The sequence below is a fragment of the Bos mutus genome, chromosome 15, assembly GCF_027580195.1.
Source record: "Bos mutus isolate GX-2022 chromosome 15, NWIPB_WYAK_1.1, whole genome shotgun sequence".
Lineage (NCBI taxonomy): Eukaryota > Metazoa > Chordata > Mammalia > Artiodactyla > Bovidae > Bos > Bos mutus.
The window spans coordinates 57,497,879-57,523,045 of record NC_091631.1 but is presented as its reverse complement, the minus strand read 5'-3'; the positions used below and the strand labels follow the sequence as shown (position 1 = coordinate 57,523,045).

At 40.4% G+C, this 25,167-nt stretch overlaps 1 protein-coding gene and 1 pseudogene across 1 annotated transcript in view; one reads left to right on the top strand and one right to left on the bottom strand.

Moving 5' to 3' along the window:
- DLAT (dihydrolipoamide S-acetyltransferase) overlaps window positions 1-23,790 on the top strand; it is a 33,627-nt gene extending 9,837 nt beyond the window's left edge. Inside the window, exons 8-14 of the mRNA XM_005901531.3 lie at window positions 8,484-8,551; window positions 9,590-9,682; window positions 10,044-10,151; window positions 10,988-11,103; window positions 20,777-20,939; window positions 22,176-22,312; window positions 22,897-23,790. Of these exons, the coding sequence (XP_005901593.2) occupies window positions 8,484-8,551; window positions 9,590-9,682; window positions 10,044-10,151; window positions 10,988-11,103; window positions 20,777-20,939; window positions 22,176-22,312; window positions 22,897-23,026 (815 nt within the window). The 3' untranslated portion in view covers window positions 23,027-23,790. The remainder of the gene's footprint in view (window positions 1-8,483; window positions 8,552-9,589; window positions 9,683-10,043; window positions 10,152-10,987; window positions 11,104-20,776; window positions 20,940-22,175; window positions 22,313-22,896) is intronic.
- LOC102287063 (HIG1 domain family member 1A, mitochondrial pseudogene) lies at window positions 13,027-19,090 on the bottom strand (annotated as a pseudogene).
- Window positions 23,791-25,167: the final 1,377 nt, after the last annotated feature.

Below are 25,167 nucleotides of genomic sequence, written 5' to 3'. Positions count from 1 at the left end.
GAGCAATCATTGTTGGTTATCACTGTCTGCAGACTGTTGTTTTAATGGTTTGAAAGCAAGCCAGTTCCCAAAGATACGGGGACAGAAGTTATCACTGTTTCACCTCAGAGAATTCTTGTAAAAAGACCCTTTTTTCCATCTTAATGTCATTTCACTAATATATTGCCATTCTTTATGTATGTATGATTAGGGATAGCAATTTAAGTTGGAAAACATTTTTAAGGGGAGGAAGGACTGGGTTAATAATTATATCTGAAAAATTTAAACAAGTAAATGAGGACGATTTGTTGGATATTGAGTGATACTGACTGCCTTAGGTAATATTTATGTGGAAAAAAATCTCAGTATTCTTACGCAGTTAGAGTTAAGTGATTCATTTATTTAAACAAATATTCATTGAGTATTGTTTGTGCAGCCAACACTTGTTCATGGGACAGACAATAAAGAAGTAAATGGACAGGGATTATAACATAGTAGTTAAGAGTATTGGCTTTAGAGCTGGAATGCTTAGATTTTAAACCCAGCTCTGTCGAACACTAGGTGTATTCCCTTTTCTGTCTCAGTTTCTTTATTTGTATATAGAAATAATACTTTATAGCTTGTTGGGATTAAATGTGTTAATAACAGTGCCTGTACGTAGAAAGCAAATATAGGTAATTAGCTATGGTGATAATAATAGCTTATTAAATAATATGATTCGAATGCTAACAAATAAATAAACCAGTGTTATGGTAGGGAGTAACAAACAGGGTACCTCTATGTCATGGGTTTCTCAGGTGGCACAGTGGGAAAGAATTTGCCTGCCAGTATAGGAGACACAGATTCAATCCTTGGGTCAGGATGGTCCCCTGGAATAGGAAATGGCAGCCCACTCCAGGATTCTTGCCTGCACAATTTCATGGACAGAGGATCCCAGCAGTCCATGGGGTCACAAGGAGTCAGACACGACTGAGCAACTCAGCACAGCACACATATGCACGCATGACCACTTTTGGACAGGATGGTTGGGGAAGATCTTTTTGACGAGGTGAAATTTGATCTGATCTGAAAGATGAGGAGTCAGCTATGAGCCAACCATGTGAAGAACTGCAAGAGAAGCATTCTGGGCAAAGACCAGCCTGAAGGGGAGAGAGCTCGGTGTGTTTGAGGCAAAGAAAGGAAGCCAGTGTTAATGGAGCATAGTGAGCAGAGTGGTAGGAAATGAGGGCAGAAAGAAACTCAGGGGTAAGAACATAAAAGACTTTACAGGTTATGATATAGTTTGAATTTTATTTCAAGTAGGGCAGGAAGCCATTGAAAATTAAAATGAAGAAGTGGCATAAAATCATTTATATTTTTAAAAGATTGTTTTGGCTGTTCTGTGCAAATGGATTAAATGAAAGCAAAAGTGTCTGTTAAAATGTTGCTGGAGTCGATGGTGGTTTACACAAAGGTGATAAGAATAGAAATGGAAAGAAATGGACAGCTTAACATATGTTTGTGGCAGAATCAACAGAACTTAGGGATTGGATATGAGGACTCAACAATAGCGACTTCAAAAGATACGTGCACTGACAGTCTGGATAGGGTGAAAAGTGAATGAAGAAGTGGAGATAGCATTGTGGACAACTTAGTCAAGAGCTTTTGCTGTGAAGGAAGGCATAAAAATAGAGATGTACAGTTTGGGAGGATATGAGCTCAAGAATGGCCTTTAGAAAACGAGTGGTGGTAGAACAGCCCTCAGAGAAGGCAATGGCACCCCACTCCAGTACTCTCACCTGGAGAATCCCATGGATGGAGGAGCCTGGTGGGCTGCAGTCCATGGGGTCGCTGAGAGTCAGCCACGACTGAGCGACTTCACTTTCACTTTTCACTTTCATGCATTGGAGAAGGAAATGGCAACCCACTCCAGTGTTCTTACCAGGAGGATCCCAGGGACGGGGAGCCTGGTGGGCTGCCGTCTGTGGGCTCGCACAGAGTCGGACACGACTCAAGCGACTTAGCAGCAGCAGCAGCAGCAGAACAGGCCCAGTGTAGAGTTTCTCAGCTGTGGCACTACTGACATTTTTGACCAGGTAATTCTTTGTGGGTTTCTCTGGTGGCAAACCACTTCAGTATTCTTGCTTTGAGAACCCCATGAACAGTATGAAAAGGCAAAAAGAGAGGACCCTGAAAGATGAACTCCCTGGGTCGGTAGGTGCCCAATATACTACTGGAGATCAGTGGAGAACTAATTCCAGAAAGAACGAAGAGATAGAGCCAAAGCAAAAACAACGCCCAGCTGTGGATGTGACAGGTGATGGAAGTAAAGTCTGATGCTGTAAAAAGCAATATTGCATAGAAACCTGGAATGTTAGGTCCATGAATCAAGGCAAATTGAAAGTGGTCAAACAGGAGATGGCAAGAGTGAACATTGACATTTTAGGAATCAGCGAACTAAAATGGACTGGAATGGATGAATTTAACTCAGATAATCATTATATTTACTACTGTGGGCAAGAATCCCTTAGAAGAGATGGAGTAGCCATCTTAGTCAACAGAAGAATCCAAATGCAGTACTTGGATGCAGCCTCAAAAATGGCAGAATGATCTCTGTTCGTTTCCAAGGCAAACCATTCAATATCACAGTATCCAAGTCTAGGCCCCAACCAATAATGCTGAAGAAGCTGCAGTTGAACAGTTCTATGAAGACCTACAAGACCTTCTAGAACTAACACCCAAAAAGATGTCCTTTTCTTTAAAGGGGACTGGAATGCAAAAGTAGGAAGTCAAGAAATACCTGGAGTAATAGGCAAATTTGGCCTTGGAGTACAGAACGAAGCAGGACAAAGGCTAATAGAGTTTTGCCAAGAGAATGCACTGGTCATAGCAAACACCCTCTTCCAACAACACAAGAGAAGACTCTACAAATGGATACCACCAGATGGTCAATACCGAAATCAGATTGATTATATTCTTTGCAGCCAAAAATGGAGAAGCTCTATACAGTCAGCAAAAACAAGACCAGGAGCTGACTGTAGCCCAGATCATGAACTCCTTATTGCCAAATTCAGACTTAAATTGAAAGTAGGGAAGACCACTAGACCATTCAGGTATGACCTAAATCAAATCTCTTATGCCTATACAGTGGAAGTGACAAATAGATTCAAGGGATTAGATCTCATAGAGTGCCTGAAGAACTATGGATGGAGGTTTGTGACACTGTACAGGAGGCAGTGATCAAGACCACCCCAAGAAAAAGAAATGCCAAAAGGCAAAATGGTTGTCTGAAGATGCCTTACAACAGCTATGAAAAGAAGAGAATTGAAAGGCAAAGAAGAAAAGGAAAGACATACCCATCTGAATGTAGAGTTCCAAAGAATAGCAAGGAGAGACAGGAAAGCCTTCTTCAGTGAGCAGTGGAGAGAAATAGAGGAAATGGGAAAGACTCGAGATCTCTTCAAGAAAATTAGAGATACCAAGGGAACTTTTTAGGCAAAGATGGGCTCGATAAAGGACAGAAATGGTAGGGACCTAAAAGAAGCAGAAGATATTAAGAAGAGGTAGCAAGAATATACAGAACCATACGAAAAAGATCTTCATGACCCAGATAACCACGATGGTGTGATCACTCCCCTAGAGCCAGACATCCTGGAATGCGAAGTCAAGTGGGCCTCAGGAAGCATCACTACAAAGCTAGAGGAGGTAATGGAATTCCAGTTGAGCTATTTCAAATCCTAAAAGATGATTCTGTCAAAGTGCTGTACTCAGTATGCCAGCAAATTTGGAAAACTCGGCAGTGGCCACAGGACTGGAAAAGGTCATTTTCATTCCAATCCCTAAAAAAGGCAATGCCAAAGAATGCTCAAACTACCGCACAATTGCACTCATCTCACACACTAGTAAAGTAATGCTCAAAATTCTCCAAGCCAGGCTTCAACAGTATGTGAACCATGAACTTCCAGATGTTCAAGCTGGTTTTAGAAAAGGCAGAGGAACCAGAGATCAAATTGCCGACATCTGTTGGATCAATGAAAAAGCAAGAGAGTTCCGGAAAAATGTCTGTTTCTGCTTTATTGACTATGCCAAATTCTTTGACTGTGGATCACAACAAACTGTGGAAAATTTTGAAAGAGATGGGAATACCAGACCACCTGACCTGCCTCTTGAGAAACCTACATGCAGATGAGGAAGCAACACTTAGAACCGGACATGGAATAACCGACTGGTTCCAAATTGGGAAAGGAGTATGTCAAGGCTGTATATTGTCACCCTGCTTATTTAATTTATATGCAGAGTACATCATGCGAAATGCTGGACTGGATGAAGCACAAGCTGCAATCAACATTGCTGGGAGAAATATCAATAACCTCAGATATGCAAATGACACCACCCTTATGGCAGAAAGCGAAGAAGAACTGAAGAGCCTCTTGATGAAAGTGAAAGAGGAGAGTGAAAAGTTGGCCTAAATTTCAACATTCAGAAAAGTGAGATCATGGCATCTGGTCCCATCTCTTCATGGCAAATACATGGGGAAACAGTGGAAACAGTGACAGACTTTATTGGGGCTCCAAAATCACTGCAGGTGGTGACTGCAGCCCTGAAATTAAAAGACACTTGCTTCTTGGAAGAAAAGTTGTGACCAACCTAGACAGCATATTAAAAAGCAGGGACATTACTTTGCCAAGAGAGGTCCATCTAATCAAAGCTATGGTTTTTCCAGTAGTCACATATGGATGTGCGAGTTGCCCTACAGAGAAAACTGAAAACTGAAGAATTGATGCTTTTGATCTGTGGTGTTGGAGAAGATTCATGAGAGTCCCTTGGACTGCAAGGAGAGCCAACCAGTACATCCTAAAGGAAATCCGTCGTGAGTATTCATTGGAAGGATTGATGCTGAAGCTGAAGTTCCAATACGTTGGCCACCTATTGCGAAGAGCCGACTCATTGGAAAGACCCTGATGCTGGGAAAGATTGAAGGCAGGAGGAGAAGGGGACGACAGAGGATGAGATGGTTGGATGGCATCACCGACTCAATGGACATGAATTTGGGTAACTCTGGGAGTTGGTGATGGACAGGGAGGCCTGTTGTGTTGTGGTCCATGGGTTCGCAAAGAGTTGGACATGACTGAGTAACTGAACTGAACTGGTGACTCGGTGGTAAAGTATCCACCTGCCAATGCAGGAGACATGGGTGTAATCTCTGGGTCAGGAAGATCCCCTGGAGAAGGAAATGACAATTCAGTCTAGTATTCTTGCCTGGGAAATCCTATGGACAGAAGAGCCTGGCGTACTGCAGTCCATGGGGTGGCAAAAGAGTTAGACATGACTTAGTGACTAAATAACAATTCTTGGCAGAGTGAGGGTGAGGCTCCTCTGCATTGTAGCATGTTTAGCAGCATCCTTGGCTCTTACTCGCTACATGATAGTAGCATCCCCCACTTGTAACAACCAAAAAAACTTTTCAAACATTGCCAGATGCCCCTCTGGCAAAACTGAAAAATTGCCTTGTTGAGAACCAGTTGTCCAATAGAAAGGGATAAATTGATGATGCAGAATAATTTGGCAAGGAACCAAGTTCTTAGATGTAAAAGGGGATGAAATTGCTCTTGGGTAGGTATTAGGACAGTTTGTTTTTATAGGAGGGAAGAGAATATGGGGTGGTTTTATAGGTTTGGTGGCAGCAGAGGAGGGTAGAACCTCTCTGGTTGCTGCTATTCAGTAAAATATAAAGTGAGCGAGGATTTCTCTGGTGGTTTACTGGTTAGGACTTGGTGCTTTCACTGCTGTGGCCCGGGTTCAATCCATGGTTGGGGAACAGAGATCCTGCAAGCTGCTCAGCATGGCCAAAAACGTATAAAGTGAGGGGACCTGTGGTAGAATTAGTGTGGGAAGGTTTGAGGTTAGAGAGTGTGAAATACTGTTCTCTGAGATTGTGAAAGTGACTTCAGAAGAAAGAATTTATCTTCTCGGTAGTTTTGTGAGTCTATTTTAGATTTATGTCTCTGGTTTATAGTACAGTCAGTCAGCGAGGTATGTACTTGTTTCTCCCAGCAATATTGAACAACTGTGGTGCTGGCACTGAGAAGGCATGTGTTACAGAGCTTGCCGGACAGTGATGGTAACAGTGATCCGTAGAGTGTAGCCTGGGTAGGGAGGAAGTGAAGACAGGAGGCTGACAACAGATGATGGGAGTGGAGGAGTCAGTCTTGATGAAGTGGAAGAAAGTTTGCAGTGGGTGGAAGGAATGGTTTAAAATAAGTGAGCTGAGAGGATCAGCAGTTAGTGTTTTCTGACACCCAAGTCAAACATGAAATGTAATGTTTTCTTCCAGACCATCAGTCAGTTCTGTGACACCACCCGGTTAACCAACAGTTCAATCCTATTCTGACACTAATTCTCCAGAGTTAGCATCAGACTCCACAGGTTAAAGGGTCCAGTCCCACAAGTCTGCCCTCATTTCAGGGGGCAGTTGCGAGTCCTGGGGACCACCCATATTTCTTTTCCGTGGGCTACAAACCAGAAGTTCCTAAGACCCCCCTCCTCAGGTTTGATAATCATTAGAATGATTCACAGAACTCAGCAAAGCACTTTACTGTTGCCTATTTATTGTAAAAGATACAACTCAGGAACAGTCAAATGGAAGAGATGCATAAGAGAGTGTGGGTGCCCTTGTGGGAGCACCACCCCTTGGCACATTAGTATGCTCACCAACCCAGAAACCCTCCAGGCCTGGTTCAGGAGTTTTATTTTTATAGGGGTGTGGTTGCCCCTTTTTATTTTTATAGGGGTGTGGTTGATTGTACCATTGTATGTGTGTGCTCAGTTGCTCAGTCATGTCCGATTCAGCCCGCCAGGCTCCTCTGTCCATGAGATTTTCCAGGCAAGAATACTGGAGTGGGTTGCCATTTCCTTCTCCAGGGGATCTTCCTGTCGTAGGGATCAAACCTACATCTCTTCCATCTCCCGCATTAGCAGGCAGATTCTTTACCACTGCGCTACCTGGAAAGCCAGATTGTATCATTGGCCATTGGTTATTGTACTCAATCTCCAATCCTCACCCCACCCCCTTCCCAAGGGACAGGTTGCTCACTAAAGTTGACCAAAATGTGATCATTTTGGGAGAAGCTGTTTTGAAAGCCAAAACCCTGATGTTCAGAGTTTGATTTGTCTCAGAGCTACCCACATTATGGTTTATATTGCTTTGATGCAGAGCATTCTTATGTCACTGCCCCATTTTATCTTCATGACATACCCATGAGCAGGGGCTGGTATAATCTATTCTACAAATGAGACTAAAGAGCAGATGAGATTAAGTGACTGTAGTCATCTGTCTAGTTTATATTTGACAGCAGCCCTACATTTTTCACTCCTAGTCTAGTGTTCTTAGAGAAGGAAATGGCAACCCACTCCAGTGTTCTTGCCTTGAGAATCCCAGGGACAGGGGAGTCTGGTGGGCTGCCGTCTGTGGGGTCGCAAAGAGTCGGACACGACTGTAGTGACTTAGCAGTCTAGTGTTCTTCCTTTTATACTATACTGCCTAATGACTATCTGTTACTCCTTCCTAGGGAGATAGGCAAAAGAATTTCAAAGATTTCTACCAACTCCTAATAAGACAGGTCCTGCAGTTTCCTCATCTTGAGGAACTGCAGGGTCGAGATCAGCCTTGGTTGCGAAGGAAGGTTATGGTTTCTGTCCTTTGTAATGAGGGTGATCTCATAGTACTGCTGCCTCTGTTCTAAGCTCCTGGTAATACACAGTCTTAGCCAACCAGTTTTCATAATGAAGGAAAGGACTTGGGATGAACTGCACACAAGAATCCTTTTTTTAAACATCTTCTTTGGAAGAAGATGAATCAGTTTGACCAAATTCTTTTAGAAGTGTGCAAGGGTAAAGGGTATTTTAATACTGAATTTCCTTAGAATTAAGATTCAGGATTATCTACTTAGGTGTAATGTTAAACCTAAGAGACCATGAATGGGAGGAGGAAACAAACTGAATGAAAGTAAAACTTAGCCTTGTTGAGGGAACTTTGAAGATCTTTCTTCATGTGTAACGTGATGGCTATTTCCTTCATAATCTTGTAACACAAGCCAGTATAGAGCCTTGGCTGCTATGAGAAAGTTGTGAATGATGGAGACCACATATGGATTGAATGATTCTGAAAGATGAGATCGTTGCATTTGAAAGTTATTCATGCTATTTCATGCTAAAAAAAAAAAAAGTTACCTGATTTGTCCAAAATAATTGTTATCATGTCTGTAGAAAGATAATTCTTTAACATCAAATGAATGTAGAACCGAAATGAGATCTTTTCAGAGTTAAGAAAGGGTATTTTGGAGCTAACCAAGAAGAGGTGACCGAAGCTGGTATTTTTTAGAGAAATGTTTAAGGGGCATGGTTGAGGCAGTGGCCCCTTCAGAGGGTCTGTCTCTAGGAGCTTGTGCTTCTGGATCACAGTGCTGATTTCCTTGAGGAATCCGCGGTTCACTCTCACATACGTGGTATTTCTGTGTCTCCTCCAGGGACAGGACCAGATGGCAGAATCATCAAGAAGGACATTGACTCTTTTGTGCCTACTAAAGCTGCTCCTGTGAGTTCTATTTGGCTTTTAAATTCCGGTTGCAGTTTCCTCTGCAGAGTGCTTTGTCCAGCCTGTTAGACCCTTGCATACAGTGAGTGAAATAGCTTAATCAGCGCTGTGTTTTCTTTGTCTGATTTTACTGGCTGACAGTACATAAGTATGAATGTGTTGTTATTCATATACAAAGGTGCTATGGTGATGGTTTAGATGCTAAGTCATGTCCGACTCTTGAAATCCCGTGGACTGTAGCCTGCCAGGCTCCTCTGTCCATGGGATTCTCCAGGCTAGGATACTGGAGTGGGTTGCCATTTCCTTCTCCAGAGGATCTTCCCGACCCAGGAATTTAACCCTGGTCTCCTGCATTGCAGGCAGATTCTTTACCAACTGAGCTATGAGGGAAGCCCCAAAGATGCTATACTACATTGAAGTTCTTCGAAATTGTTTTTGTTTTTTTGAGTAGAGGTACTAAATTTTTCCTAACATATTATCTCACTCAGACACTATTTTTAAAAGCATGCTTGACTTGGATTTGAGTTTTATGTGGTTAATTAGTCCACAGAGGGATTAAATCCACATAGTCAACTCTGATTAGCAAAGGTGCTAAGATAATCAGCTATAAGTAAGGATAATGATTTAGTTATTTAGATGTTTGCTTTAAAATGAAAGATTTGTCGCTATTTTTTATTGACACTATTCAGGAAAATACAATACCTTCTTTGTATTTATCTCAATCTTTTCAATTTAAGAATGCTTTGTTTTTCCTGAGGAAAATATTGCAAAAAAAATTGTTTTGATATAAACTAGTCATAGAAAAATGACACTTAAAATATGATTACCCAATTCCAAGTATGAAAATTAAAAACAACTTTTAAACAAGCACAGTCCAGATCTGAGTCCCTTTTGCTCCCTTGGGATAGAAATAGTTATTTTTCTATAAGCCCTTTAATTTTTACTTTGCCATATGTAAAAGAATCACTAACAGTAGTTCACACTTGCTGATGCTAAGACTAAGCCACAGTTACTAAGAACCTTTTTACCTCTCTCTAGACTCCAGCAGCCGCCGTGCCTCCCCCAAGTCCAGGAGTGGCTCCAGTTCCTACAGGTGTCTTCACAGATATCCCAATCAGCAACATTCGCCGAGTAAGAGTATTACCATAACTCCAGACCTCAAGCTGTTGGGGGCATCTTTACTCTGATTGTTCAGTTGTATTCATCGTTTAAAACACTAAGAAGAGACTTTTTAAAAATTGTAGATCTTTGATGATTCATTTAGTAGATGTTTGGTTTGGCCAGTTGAATTCTTAGAATACACAAACCCTGTGTTCTAATTAAATAGTATTACAGGGGGCTAAGTTGTGCTACAGTCCTACATCTTTCAGTTCTAATAATATATCGGGTAAGCATCACCAGGGAGCAGGATAAAGGGGCAAACAGAGCCCTGAATAGATAACGTCTCATCTCAACTCAAGATAATTGATTTTTTAATCTCTTTTCATTTCAGGTCATTGCACAGCGGTTAATGCAATCTAAGCAAACCATACCTCATTATTACCTTTCTATTGATGTAAATATGGGAGAAGTTTTGTTGGTACGGAAAGAACTTAATAAGGTAAAAGGTCTGGAAATTCCACCTCTATAAATTCTAAAAATCTTGGTTTCCCTCACTGAATATTTACATTTTTGTCGCTGTATTGTATTTTGTTATAAATGCCAGTTGATGATGGAAAGTGGATGTCATCTTAATTTTAACTTGCAGAAAATATCCTGGAGAATTTTCATTTTCTAACCCTTGATTAAAGCTTATCATTAAAGTCGACTTTGCCATGGATCCATTTTAGCCTAACATAGTCACTATGATTCTTTGAGACTACTTGGGTCTCTTCGGGTAGGTAAGAAACAGTGTGTTTGCTTTGTCTTCATACCTACCTAGTGCTTAGTTATTTTGTAACTTACAGACGCACCTAGAGCACCCCTTGCTGCTGCTAAGTCACTTCAGTCGTGTCCGACTCTGTGCGACCCCTTAGATGGCAGCCCACCAGGCTCCCCCGTCCCTGGGATTCTCCAGGCAAGAACACTGGAGTAGGTTGCCATTTCCTTCTCCAGTGCATGAAAGTGAAGAGTGAAAGTGAAGTTGCTCAGTCGTGCCTGACTCTTAGCGACCCCATGGATTGCAGCCTACCAAGCTCCTCCGTCCATGGGATTTTCCAGGCAAGAGGACTGGAGTGGGGTGCCATTGCCTTCTCCGAGAGCACCCCTTAGCAGGAAATTTAACAGTTGTAATGGTCTACGTTAGAAAAGATGAAAAAGAAACGACTTTTGGTTTCTTTTCATCCTTTTTACCTCAGGATATTTGTATATTCATCCCCTCCCACCTTCTCAAGATTATATAGTTTCAGTCTTCGCGAAGAGAACTTAAGAAACTATAATGATTTCTTTCTTTTGCAGATGTTAGAAGGAAAAAGTAAAATTTCCGTCAATGACTTCATTATAAAAGCTTCAGCTTTGGCATGTTTAAAAGTTCCTGAAGCAAATTCTTCTTGGATGGACACAGTTATAAGACAGTAAGTATAACCCTTTTAGGGAAGGTGTGTTCTGTATCTATCTATCTGTCTGTCTATCTATCTATCTATATATATATATACACATCAGCAGGTTTTTTTGTGTGTTGTCTAATGTATAAGTAGGAGTGCAGGGAATAAGAAGAAACAATGCAGAGTGGGAGATGATTTCCATAGGCAAAACAACTTGAAAACAACATAAAACTGCTTCTGAGACCATGCCAAATTTAATCAGTAAAGACTACAGATGCTTAAGAGTTCCGGGAAGGGAGATGAGTGTACAGATATGTATAATTAAATTGATAATGACTCTCACAAGGCAGGATTGAGATGGTTTTGTTCACCAATTAGTTCTGCTAAACTTTAGTGGTGGCAAAATTGAAAGCAAAACCAAAAAAGCAGTATTTGTTAATATTACGGTATTATGTGACTGGCATGGTGCTTAGTGTCTTTCGCATGTTGTCCCATTTAATTCTTAGGACCGCCTTATGAGGTAGGTGCTTTTACTCCTATTTTCCAGATGAAGGAATAGGCTCAGTAAGTTGAGTTACTCCCTGAGTTCATATGTTAGTAAGCAGCAGAACTGGGATTGGAACCAGGATTCTGACTCAGTCTAGCCTTTCTCTACTACATAGATGGTTTTGTATTATTAAATTTTTATTACAGTAACAGTATATACTTTATAATATTAATTCGTGGCTTATGGTGACCTGCTCAGCCTTTATCTGAGATCCACTCCCAAGAGGCCAACACAGCCTTTATTTAAACTATTATTTCTTTTGGTATTTACCTTTATATTTCTTTGGGCTTCCCTGGTGGCTCAGATGGTAAAGAATCTGCCTGCAATGCAGGAGACCCAGGTTTGATCCCTGGGTTGGAAAGATCCTCTGGAGAAGGAAATGGCAACTCACTCCAGTATTCTTGCCTGGAGAATTCCATGGACAGAGGAGCCTGGTGGGCTGTAGTCCATGGGGTTACAGAGTCAGAAATGACTGAGTGACTAATTTTACTTTTCATATCTTTCTTTTTTTTTGATGTGTTCACTTACTTTAATAACACTACATTTACCATATTATCACCATGGAATGTGAATTCAGGTTAGATAGGAGAATTTCATCAGTACAGCAAAGCAAAGTTTGTGGTATACCAAAGTTTGCATACTGTCTGACCAAACCAGCTTGCTCATAAATCACTTCCATTATAGGCAATTTATTTAACTTATGATTCTTTTAGAGAAAATGAACATACTGCACACATTTTAAAAGTGTTTTTCATTTACCTTCGCATTAGCACTTAGAATGCACATTTCTATTTCAAAATAACATTTAAAATTATTCTAATATAACAGCAGGAAAATATAATTTTGCAATTACAAAAGAGCTAAAAGGGATCTACAATTAAGTTATTCTCATGTTTACAACTACGATTCTAAAATAAGTTATACTTCAAAGTGGCTGTTACCAGCTTTTTTATGTTTGGTTTAAAAACACACACAGACTTTCAGGGAGGTTTATAACGTTGTATTCCATGCCGTGTTCTGAAAGGGTTCCTCAGGAGCCAACCAGCCCTTAAAACAGTACTTAGTCCATAAGGCAGTCAGAGAATTTTAAACTAAGTGGGGTAAATAGGATTCCTACCTTACATCAAAAGCATATGATTATTCTGCAGCCACTGGGAGCATTTTCAGGATTGGCATGTTGTCTTCTTCAAAACTAATTTCATCAGAAGGGTTTAAGAAGGTGGACACGTAACACTAGCAAATATATTTAAAAGTGACATGTTTCTTTTGTGCTAATCTGACTCCCCTGAGTGACCTAGCTAGTGAACTAGTCACCAGTAACTTGGTCACCAGGCAAATCAAGCCTGCAAGAAAGGAAGCCAGTATTCAAATTACCATGTTCTTGTCTGACCCAAATAATTTATTTTCAGCAGAAACATATAACCTCAATATGAGATGTCTAACTAAAGCAAGCACTGCCAAGACCAAGATGGCATCTCCTCTTCTAAGGTTTAGGTTTTGCCCAGAATTCTTGATATGGGGAATCGCCCATATCAAGAGCCATTGCTCCCACAACAAAGCCTTGGACTGCCACACGCATGTGGGTCAGGTGAACAGACAGTATTTCTCCTGCTCTTCCATATATGTTATCCATATGCAATGATTGCTGCAAAACGTGCCATTCCAGTGGGAACAGATGGTGCCTCTCTAGGTTTTCAGATGAGTGTAGAGCCCTGATCTTCATCATATGAAGAAAGAGAAGCGTGTCGCTTGACATGGTGGTTGAAGAATCTTAGACAATTACAGGACGTTTCAGGTTCCTACTGGCTTCTTTTTTTTTTTTTTCCTACTGGCTTCTGACCTGGCTCCCACATATGCCGTCTACCTTCATATTTCTACATAACATTTTTCTGTTGCCTTTTTGTCAGTTTTTCATTTCATTTATCACCTTTCTGTTTAAGAAGGTTAAATTTTAGCTTTTTTGTACCCTCTTTACAAACACATATACACAACCCATCATCCAGCCAGATTGATTATAGTATAGATTTTTAAATTGCTTATCATCATTTCTTTCTGAAGTTTCTTTCAGAAAAAAAAAAGTTTCAGTTTCTATCTGAAACTCCCCAGGAAAACTAAACATTTCCCGAGACTGAAAAATGGTTTACTGATTCTGATTTTCGTCTTGGTTACCCTGCCATTAGAGAACATCTGAGGGTCTTACTATTCTTTAGAGACTATATTAGTTTTCTAGGGCTGCCAGTACAAATTACCACAAAATTTGTGGCTTAACAAAAATTTACTCTCCTAGTCCTGAAGGTTAGACGTGTGAAATTAAGGTATTAGCAGGACCATGCTCCCTGCACAGGGTCTTGGGTGAACTCTTGCTTGTTCTCTCCAGCTCTGGCGGCTTCGGGCATTCCTAGGCTTGGGGCTGCATAGCTCCAGCTTCACATGGCCTTCATGTGTCCATGTCTTCCCTTCTGTCTCTTACAAGGACAGTTGGCATTGGATTTAGGGCCCACCCAGATAATCCAGGGTGTACTCATCTCAAGGGCGTGAGTGTATCAGTGAAGACCTTTTTACTAAATATGGTCACATTAATAGACTCTGGGATTAAGACATAGACATAGCTTTGAGAGCACAGTTGTGAACATTTGACGACAATTCTTTGTACTGACATATGTCTTCATTTCTTTTGGGTAGACTCTTTGGAGTGGAATTGCTGGATTGTAGGGTAAATTTATGTTTAACCTTTTAAGAATATCTGAAGGAAACACTACTTAGATGAAAGGATGGTGGTTGCAGCTCAAGTTCTATGAATTATTTATTAATCCTTACCAAATGCCCTTCATTCATTTGTTCATACAGCTATTTAACAAATATTTATTGAACATACAGTGTTAACTGGATTTTGTTGTTGTTCAGTCGCTTAGTCTTGTCTGACTCTGTGCAATCTCATGGACTGCAGCACACCAGACTTCCCTGTCCTTCACCATCTCCCTGAGTTTGCCCAAACTCACATCCTTTGAGTCAGTGATGCCATCCAACCATCTCATCCTCTGTCGCCCCCTTCAGCCCTCAGTCTTTCCCAGCATCACGGTCTTTTCTAATGAGTTGGTTCTTCACATCAAGTATTGGAGTTTCAGCATCAGCCCTTCCAATGAATATTGAGGATTGATTTCCTTACGATTGCCTGGTTTAGTGATGAACAAGATAGGAAACACCATCCCTACTCTATTAGGAATATTTTTAAACATTATTGTAATAACAGGATAATTTAATTAAGAAAGCAGTGCTGCTGTGTGATACCTTGGCCAGAGCCCAGCTGTGGTAGCTGCTGAGTGTCACTGTAATATTAGAGCAGGTCCCTATGTTTGCAACTGGCAAAAGCCTGCTGCCTCAGGCCAGCTTGGGCACACTGAGGGGTTTGGTACCCATAATCTCCAAAGAGCTGGAGTTCTTTTTTCATGTGAAGTTTTAACTTTTCTAAGTTGAAGGATAGTTGATTTATAATATTATATTAGTTTTAGGATTATGACATAGTGATTCAGTGTTTTTGTGGATTGTACTCCCTTATAAGGTATTACGAGATAATGGCTATAATTCCCTGTGCTCTATAATATATGTTTGTTGCTTATCTATTTTATACATGGTCGTTTGTATCTGTTAATCACATATGCCCAATTCGTCACTCTGCCCTTTCCTCTATCCTTTAGTAACCACTAGTTTTTTTTCTCTGTTTCTGTTCGGCAAGTATATCCATTTGTATTACTTTTTACATTCCACATATACAATATACAGTATTTGTCTTTCTCTGATTTATTTCCTGAAGCATAATATTCCCTAGGTCTATCCATGTGGCTGCAGATGGTAGAATTTCATTCTTTTTTTATGGCTGAGTAATATTCCTATGCATGTGTATATGTGTGTGTGTGAGTGAGTGAGATGTCTGTTGTCTGTTGATGGGCACTTGGACTTGGGTTTCTTCCCTGTCTTTAATTGGTATGTTCATTTTTCTGGATATATATACCCAGGAGTGGAATTGCTGGATCATATAATCAGATCAGATCAGATCAGTCGCTCAGTCATGTCCGACTCTTTGTGACCCCATGAATCACAGCACACCACGCATCCCTGTCCAACACCAACTCCCGGAGTTCACCAAGACTCACGTCCATTGAGTCAGTGATGCCATCCAGCCACCTCGTCCTCTGTCGTCCCCTTCTCCTCTTGCCCCCAATCCCTCCCAGCATCAGAGTCTTTTCCAATGAGTCAACTCTTCACATGAGGTGGCCAAAGTACTGGAGTTTCAGCTTTAGCGTCATTCCTTGCAAAGAAATCGCAGGGCTGATCTCCTTCAGAATGGACTGGTTGGATCTCCTTGCAGTCCAAGGGACTGTCAAGAGTCTTCTCAAACCACAGTTCAAAAGCATCAATTCTTCAGCGCTCAGCCTTCTTCACAGTCCAACTCTCACATCCATACATGACCACAGGAAAAACCATAGCCTTGACTAGACGGACTTTTGTTGGCAAAGTAATGTCTCTGCTTTTGAATATGCTTTCTAGGTTGGTCATAACTTTCCTTCCAAGGAGTAAGCGTCTTTTAATTTCATGTCTGCAGTCACCATCTGCAGGGATTTTGGAGCCCAGAAAAATAAAGTCTGACACTGTTTCCACTGTTTCCCCATCTATTTCCCATGAAGTGATGGGACCGGATACCATGATCTTCATTTTCTGAATGTTGAGCTTTAAGCCAACATTTTCACTCTCCACTTTCACTTTCATCAAGAGGCTTTTTAGTTCCTCTTCACTTCTGCCATAAGGGTAGTGTCATCTGCATATCTGAGGTGATTGATATTTCTCCCGGCAATCTTGATTCCAGCTTGTGTTTCTTCCAGTCCAGCGTTTCTCATGATGTACTCTGCATATAAGTTAAATAAGCAGGGTGACAATATACAGCCTTGACGTACTCCTTTTCCTATTTGGAACCAGTCTGTTGTTCCATGTCCAGTTCTAACTGTTGCTTCCTGACCTGCATACAAATTTCTCAAGAGGCAGGTCAGGTGGTCTGGTATTCCCATCTCTTTCAGAATTTCCCACAGTTTATTGTGATCCACACAGTCAAAGGCTTTGGCATAGTCAATAAAACAGAAATAGATGTTTTTCTGGAACTCTCTTGCTTTTTCCATGATCTAGCGGATGTTGGCAATTTGATCTCTGGTTGCTCTGCCTTTTCTAAAACCATCTTGAACATCAGAAAGTTCACGGTTCACATATTGCTGAAGCCTGGCTTGGAGAATTTTGAGCATTACTTTATTAGCGTGTGAGATGAGTGCAATTGTGTGGTAGTTTGAGCATTCTTTGGCATTGCCTTTCTTTGGGATTGGAATGAAAACTGACATTTTCCAGTCCTTTGGCCACTGTTGAGTTTTCCAAATTTGCTAGCATATTGAGTGCAGCACTTTCACAGCATCATCTTTCAGGATTTGGAATAGCTCAACTGGAATTCTATCACCTCCACTAGCTTTGTTCATAGTGATGCTTTCTAAGGCCCCCTTAACTTCACATTCCAGGATGTCTGGCTCTAGGTCAGTGATCACACCATCGTGATTATCTGGGTCATGAAGATCTTTTTTGTACAGTTCTTCTGTGTATTCTTGCCATCTCTTCTTAATATCTTCTGCTTCTGTTAGGTCCATACCATTTCTGTCCTTTATCGAGCCCATCTTTGCATGAAATGTTCCTTTGGTATCTCTGATTTTCTTGAAGAGATCTCTAGTCTTTCCCATTCTGTTGTTTTCCTCTATTTCTTTGCATTGATTGCTGAAGAAGCCTTTCTTATCTCTTCTGGCTATTCTTTGGAACTCTGCATTCAGATGTTTATATCTTTTCTTTTCTCCTTTGCTTTTCACTTCTCTTCTTTCCACAGCTATTTGTAAGGCCTCCCCAGACAGCCATTTTGCTTTTTTGCATTTCTTTTCCATGGGGATGGTCTTGATCCCTGTCTCCTGTACAGTGTCACGAACCTCATTCCATAGTTCATCGGGCACTCTATCTATCAGATCTAGGCCCTTAAATCTATTTCTCACTTCCACTGTATAATCATAAGGGATTTGATTTAGGTCATACCTGAATGGTCTAGTGGTTTTCCCTACTTTCTTCAATTTCAGTCCAAATTTGGCAATAAGGAGTTCATGGTCTGAGCCACAGTCAGCTCCTGGTCTTGTTTTTGCTGACTGTATAGAGCTTCTCCATCTTTGGCTGCAAAGAATATAATCAATCTGATTTCGGTGTTGACCATTTCGTGATGTCTATGTATAGATTCTTCTCTTGTGTTGTTGGAAGAGGGTGTTTGTTATGACCAGTGCATTTTCTTGGCAAAACTCTATTAGTCTTTGCCCTGCTTCATTGCGTATTCCAAGGCCAAATTTGCCTGTTACTCCAGGTGTTTCTTGACTTCCTCCTTTTGCATTCCAGTCCCCTATAATGAAAAGGACATCTTTTTTGGGTGTTAGTTCTAAAAGGTCTTGTAGGTCTTCATAGAACCGTTCAACTTCAGCTTCTTCAGCGTTACTGGTTGGGGCATTAGACTTGGATTACTGTGATATTGAATGTTTTGCCTTGGAAACAAACAGAGATCATTCTGTCGTTTTTGAGATTGCATCCAAGTACTGCATTTTGGACTCTTTTGTTGACCATGATGGCTACTCCATTTCTTCTGAGGGATTCCTGCCCGCAGTAGTAGATACAATGGTCATCTGAATTAAATTCACCGATTCCAGTCCATTTTAGTTCGCTGATTCCTAGAATGTCGACATTCACTCTTGCCATCTCTTGTTTGACCACTTCCAATTTGCCTTGATTCATGGACCTGACATTCCAGGTTCCTATGCAATATTGCTCTTTACAGCATGGGACCTTTCTTCTATCACTAGTCACATCCACCGCTGGGTATTCTTTTTGCTTTGGCTCCATCCCTTCATTCTTTCTGGAGTTATTTCTCCACTGATCTCCAGTAGCATATTGGGCACCTACTGACCTGGGGAGATTCTCTTTCAGTATCGTATCATTTTGCCTTTTCATACTGTTCATGGGGTTCTCAAGGCAAGAATACTGAAGTGGTTTGCCATTCCCTTCTCCAGTGGACCACATTCTGTCAGACCTCTCCACCATGACCTGCCCATCTTGGGTTGCCCCACGGGCATGGCTTAGTTTCACTGAGTTAGACAAGGCTGTGGTCCTAGTGTGATTAGATTGACTAGTTTTCTGTGAGTATGGTTTCAATGTGTTTGCCCTCTGATGCCCTCTTGCAACACTTACCGTCTTACTTGGGTTTCTCTTACCTTGGGCGTGGGGTATCTCTTCACGGCTGCTCCAGCAAAGCGCAGCCATTGCTCCTTACCTTGGACGAGGGGTATCTCCTCACCGCCGCCCCTCCTGACCTTCAACGTGGGATAGCTCCTCTAGGCCTTCCTGCGCCCCCGCTGCCATGGCTCCACGCCCGCGTTGGGTAGCTCTTCCCGGCCGCCCCCCCTGACCTCGGACGCTGGGTATCTCCTCTCGGCCGCCCCGCCTGACCTCGGACGCGGGGTAGCTCCTCTCCGCAGTTCCTGCGCCGTCGCAGTCTGGTACTCTGAGCTGCTGCCCCTGACCTCGGACGTGGGGTAACTCCTCTTGGCCGCCGCCCTTTGGCATGGGGTCCTCCCGGCGCAGCCGCCGGCGCTTTAGTGCACGCCGGTCGGCGCAGCCGGATCATATAATAGTTCTATTTTACTTTTTTAGGGAACCTCCATACTCTCTTCCTATAGTGGTTGCACCAGTTTATTAATGCATTCTCACCAACAATTTATAATTCATGCTTTCTCACCCCTTTTCTTCCTTGCCAACATTTGTTAACTTTTTTCTTAATTGCAGAACACTTTAGCAGGGGCCCTTACACAGACAACCCCTATGGAGATCATGATACAGTTCAGGAGTTTGGAAACTTGGTTGGGGGGGAATATAATTCTTTTTTAAAAATCTTTATTGTGATATTTGGGCTTCCCTGATAGCTCAGTTGGTAAAGAATGCGCCTGCATTGCAGGAGACCCCAGTTCAATTCCTCAATCAGGAAGATGTGCTGGAGAAGGGATAGGCTACCCATGCCAGTATTCTTGGGGTTCCCTTGTAGCTCAGCTGGTAAAGAATCTGCCTACAATGTGGGAGACCTGGGTTTGATCCCTGGGTTGGGAAGATCCCCTGGAACAGGGAAAGGCTACCCACTCTAGTATTCTGGCCTAGAGAATTCCATGGACTGTATTGTTCATGGGGTCGCAAAGAGTTGGACATGACTTAAGTGATTTTTACTTTCAGTGTGAAATTTAGCATTTTCTCCTATTATAGAGAACAAATCAAAGAGGTGTTTTAATACTTGTTCTGATAACCAAATAAAATCGAGTTGTTTTCATATGCATTGTAGTTGTTATGGATGTCTTAAAATATATCACTACTTCAAAAGCATAGCCATAATTAGATCTGCTGCAAGATTTTTGAAGCACATATATCACAGTTTTGTTTTTTGAATAGTTCAGTAACTGAATTTCAGTATATTTTGTTTGGGTTTTTTTTCTTTTTTTAAGTATTTTGTTTCTTGTGTTTAAAAATTCTGGAAGGGGCCCAAATGCAACGGTGTCTGTAGCATAGAAAAGATTAGGAGTCCTGCTTTTATGTTCTGAGACAGCACTACCTCCCTACCATGCGGGCACTCCTGTTTCTGCCCCCGTGCAGTTCTTTCCCTTCAGTCTTCCTTTTATCTGCTCAGGCTCTGCTTGCAGACGAAGCTCTGGCCAGTCCTCTTCATCTCGTAAATCTAAGGAGTTCTTTTCAGTTCTCACTGGATGCTGAATGTTTTTCCCCCAATTATGTTCATGATGTTGGTCAGTGCCGATAAGGGGTAGTTAGTGAGTACAAGTGAAGCCAATCTACGGACACATTGCTCATTCATTTTTAAAATGTGCAAGTCTAAAAAAATAAAAGTGCAGGTCTGAGAGAGGGCATAGCAAAATTGAAAAACCAGTCAAGATCTCCCTGGCTAAAAAGTAACACAGATCGAATACCGCTATTCTTGCTTAACCTGACACAGACTCTTAACAGTTGATGATTATTGAGTTTTACTTTTCTTTTTTTCTTTTTAAATAGAAATCATGTTGTTGATATCAGTGTTGCAGTCAGTACTCCTGCAGGACTCATCACACCTATTGTATTTAATGCACATATAAAAGGACTGGAAACCATTGCTAATGACGTTGTTTCTCTAGCAACCAAAGCACGAGAGGGTAAACTACAACCACATGAGTTCCAGGTAAGGTATTATGTATTTACTTTATGAATGTTACTATGCTATTTTAGTGAATTGCATTGTTTTTAAAGTTGGCCTTTGCTTTTATTGCATTTTCCACTTTTTGATTCTGCCTTGTGTTCTCACTGACAGAAGGTCTTGAAAATAAAGAAAAATTGAGTAATCTATCACAAGCTGAAAAAAACATTTTCAAGTAGTGTGCAAAAGCCACACAACTGACTTATCTTCATGTTGCTATGGTTGTGTGTTTTCAGAAAAGTGTACCCCATTCAGTCTTTTTTTTTTTTTCCCTTTCACCTTTATGTGTAATTAGTAAATAGAAATTGTATATATAAGGTGTACAACTTGATGTTTTGATATATGTATACTCTGTGATCGTGACAAGGTAATTAACGTATCTGTCACCTCATATACTTACCATTTTCCTTTTTTAATGGTAGTTGAGTCCTTTTTTTAGAAAATACATTATTGAAGTATAGTTGATTTACAATGTGTTAATTTCTGTTGTACAGCAGAGTGTCTCAGTTATACATGTCTAGCAATGGCACCCCACTCCAGTACTCTTGCCTGGAAAATCCCATGGACAGAGGAGCCTGGTAGGCTGCAGTCCATGGGGTCGCTGTAAGTCGGACACGACTGAGCGACTTCACTTTCACTTTTCACTTTCATGCATTGGAGAAGGAAATGGCAACCCACTCCAGTGTTCTTGCCTAGAGAATCCCAGGGACGGGGAGCCTGGTGGGCTGCCGTCTATGGGGTCGCACAGAGTCGGACGCGATTGAAGCGACGCAGCAGCAGCAGCATACATTCTTTTTCATATTCTTTTCCATTATGGTTTGTCACAGGATATTGAATATAGTTCCCTGTGCTACACAGTAGGACCTTGTTGCATATCCATCCTGTATCTAATAGTTTGTGTCTGTTAATTCCAAACTCGCAATTGAACTCTCCCCACCCTTAGCAACCATGAGTCTGTCTCTATGTCTGAGAGTCTATTTCTGTTTCGTAGATAAGTTCACTTGTGTCATATTTTATATTGCACATATAAATGATACCGTATTTGTCTTTCTCTTTCTGACTTGCCTAGTTTGATAATCTCTAGGTTCATCCATGTTGCTAAGAATCCCTTCTTAAAGTAAAACATCTTAAGGTCTTTTCACAAAACATTTGTCATTTTTTCTGATTTATATTGACAAGCAGTTACCATGATCTGTTTTTAAATTTTTTTTTTCCCTTTAGGGTGGCACTTTTACGATCTCAAATTTAGGAATGTTTGGGATTAAGAACTTCTCTGCTATTATAAACCCACCTCAAGCATGTATTTTGGCAATTGGTGCTTCAGAGGATAGACTGGTTCCAGCAGATAATGAAAAAGGGTAAGTGCCAAAATGGAGAGGGAGTTGTAAACTTACTTTCATTACAGTATCCCTGGCTTTGAGTCTTAGGTTTTATAATTATTGGCATGGCATACTGGAGCTTCACACAGAGCTAGATGTAAGCACAGAGTGAAGTTTCTCAGGGCACCAACTCTTCTTATTTTGCTATTTGAGATGGGAAGTCTTATTTACTCTAGGTCAGGGGTCAACATAATTTTTCTTAAAGAGCCAGTTAGTAAATGTTTTATTTTTTCTGGGTCACACAGTTGCTATTGCAAATACTCGGCGATTGTGGTATGAAAGCAGGCACAGCCAATACAAAAATGTATTCCAGTGAATCTGTGTTTGGTGGGATTTGGCCTGTGGGCTGTTGTTTCCTGACCTGTATCCTTCAGATGGTTGTTTGGTCTGTTTCTTCAAACTATTGATTTGAGCTACAGATGTACAACCCATGAAGAGTAGGAGAAAAATAATGTTACCTGGTTGGGATTGTAAGTTAGGAGCTGGCATTTGGGCTGGTTACTAGCTAACATCTAGTGACTGCTTTTAGAATACCTAATAATGTTTTTTTAATCTTTTTCTAGATTTGATGTGGCCAGCATGATGTCTGTTACACTCAGTTGTGATCATCGGGTTGTCGACGGAGCAGTTGGAGCCCAGTGGCTTGCTGAGTTTAGAAAGTACCTTGAAAAACCTATCACCATGTTGTTATAATTAATCCAAGAATGTCTAGACTCGCCTAGGTCACACTGTTTCATTCTTACCAAGGTATTAATATGTCATTAAACGGTGGTTCTCTTTTTATTTTAAGGTTAATCAGTTATTTTTGAGTCTGTCCAGATAAGTTATTTGTAATGGGCATTACAAATTTTTTAAAATGCCAATACATCCCAATATTGTGCACATTTAATAAACACCAGATTTTAAGCTGTGTACTCCAGGTCAAGGGGCCTATGGCATAGCCCTTTGGTGGTAAGTCCTTCCACTGGAAATGCAGAGGTAGAATTGTGGTTCCCTATTGAGACAGGCACATAAAAGTAACCTGGATGAGACCTTGAGGTTTTGAAATTTAATTAACTCAAATGTTTTGATTAGATTTGAGAAAAGAGAAGTCAGGAAAACTACTTCATTTGGAGAAAGGATTTGAACTGAAACTTGATTTTGGAATTTAAACCTAGTTAAAAATTTTCTGATAAATCTTGGTTTATCATGGATAAGAAGCATGGAGAACTTGAAGGAAAATATGAGAAAACTTTAAAAGTCAACATTTTCATAGGACTGTTCAACCAGCTGTTCTTTGTTGTTTTTCTATGAATTCAGAAATGGTTGTTTTCTCCTCTTGAGATGAAGATATAAATATGAACCAGCTCCTTGGTATAAGTGAGAATTTGTGTGTGTATCTATTTAAATGTGTCATTGTGAGAGCAGAATTCTATAATTGCCTCAAATAAAAGAATATGCTTATAGAATTTAACAGAGTGAACTTGTGAAAGTAGAATTTTTCCTGTAAAATTAACTAGTGGTTACTTGCAAATGAACTAAATTACTAGGATTTATTACTTAAATACTTGAAAAACTTGTATCAAGTAACTGTGGAATGGAATAAGTGTATATATGTAAATATGGTTCCTAGTGAGATATGTGCCAAAGTCCATTTATCATCAAGTTGTATCTGAAAAGAAAAAGGGGAGAGATACACTAGTGGACAGTTTGGAGTGATAAAAGATGATGACTGGAACAAACTGGTCATTTCTACTTGGATAAAGTGGAAAATGTTAAATGTGTACAAAAAGAAGTGTTCTATGTTTTTCCACCCCAATGTTGTCTCATGTAAAATAAGAAAACCCTAAAATCCTGTCAGAGAGAAAAAGATTATTTAGGTTGTTTGCTACCTTATCAGCCTAAATATTTATTTTCCATTTTCTTACAATTTGCCTTTCTGTAGGGGGGTGGGGGGTGGTGATATTCAGGATAATAAAAATGAATTAGAAACATTATTGCAGTTCTAGACTTTCTATGGAATTGATGTGACTGAATAATAAATTTGGAATTGTTTATGACTATTAGCAAATCTGATCCTCCTTATAAAATGTAATATGCAGAACTGTTCCCTGAAATTTAGGTCTTTCAATGTGGAATCTGTTTCTAAATGTTCATTATTACATGGCGCACAAGTGACACTCGATATATTCCAGGAATATTTTCCTTGCCGTATTATTATGAAAATAATACGTTAATCTGACTTTTCAGTAGTGATTTTAGCTTGAATTGAAGATTATGGAGAAGGAACAAACTTACGACAAGGGACCATCAGTAGTATGAGCCACATCTGGTTCAAATACATGAAACTTCAAAGATAATTCATTATTTGGTAGTGTTTATGGCTCTGTTGTTCCCTTGAGAGAAAAATTTAAAAGTTGCATTCTAATAAAAATTGTTCTGAGTTAAAAATTAACCTGAGCTATAATCTAAATTTGGATTCAGTTTATTTCCCTTACCAGATGGAATGAACAAGTCTTAGAAATAGTGTTTTGGTTCAAATTAGATTGTTTGAAAAATTAAACTATATGTTTTCAACATGTCTTGTCTAATATTTTTGATTTTTTGGTAATTATTTTTCACATTAGATTTTTTAAGACCAGGAACAGCTATATACATGGTAAGCTCTTAATACAGATACATTTTGAGTTTATAGAATTGGTAAAATAAGTTCTGAATTTGGGAGCATATAATCTAACCTTCAGGCTCAAGGAGCCCTCTTGTTAGGAGGTGGTACATAGCAAGAAGGAAATGTGGTCTGGCTCTGCTAGCTATAAACTCCATTCCTGAGGTTTGTGAATGAAGTAGTATCCCAA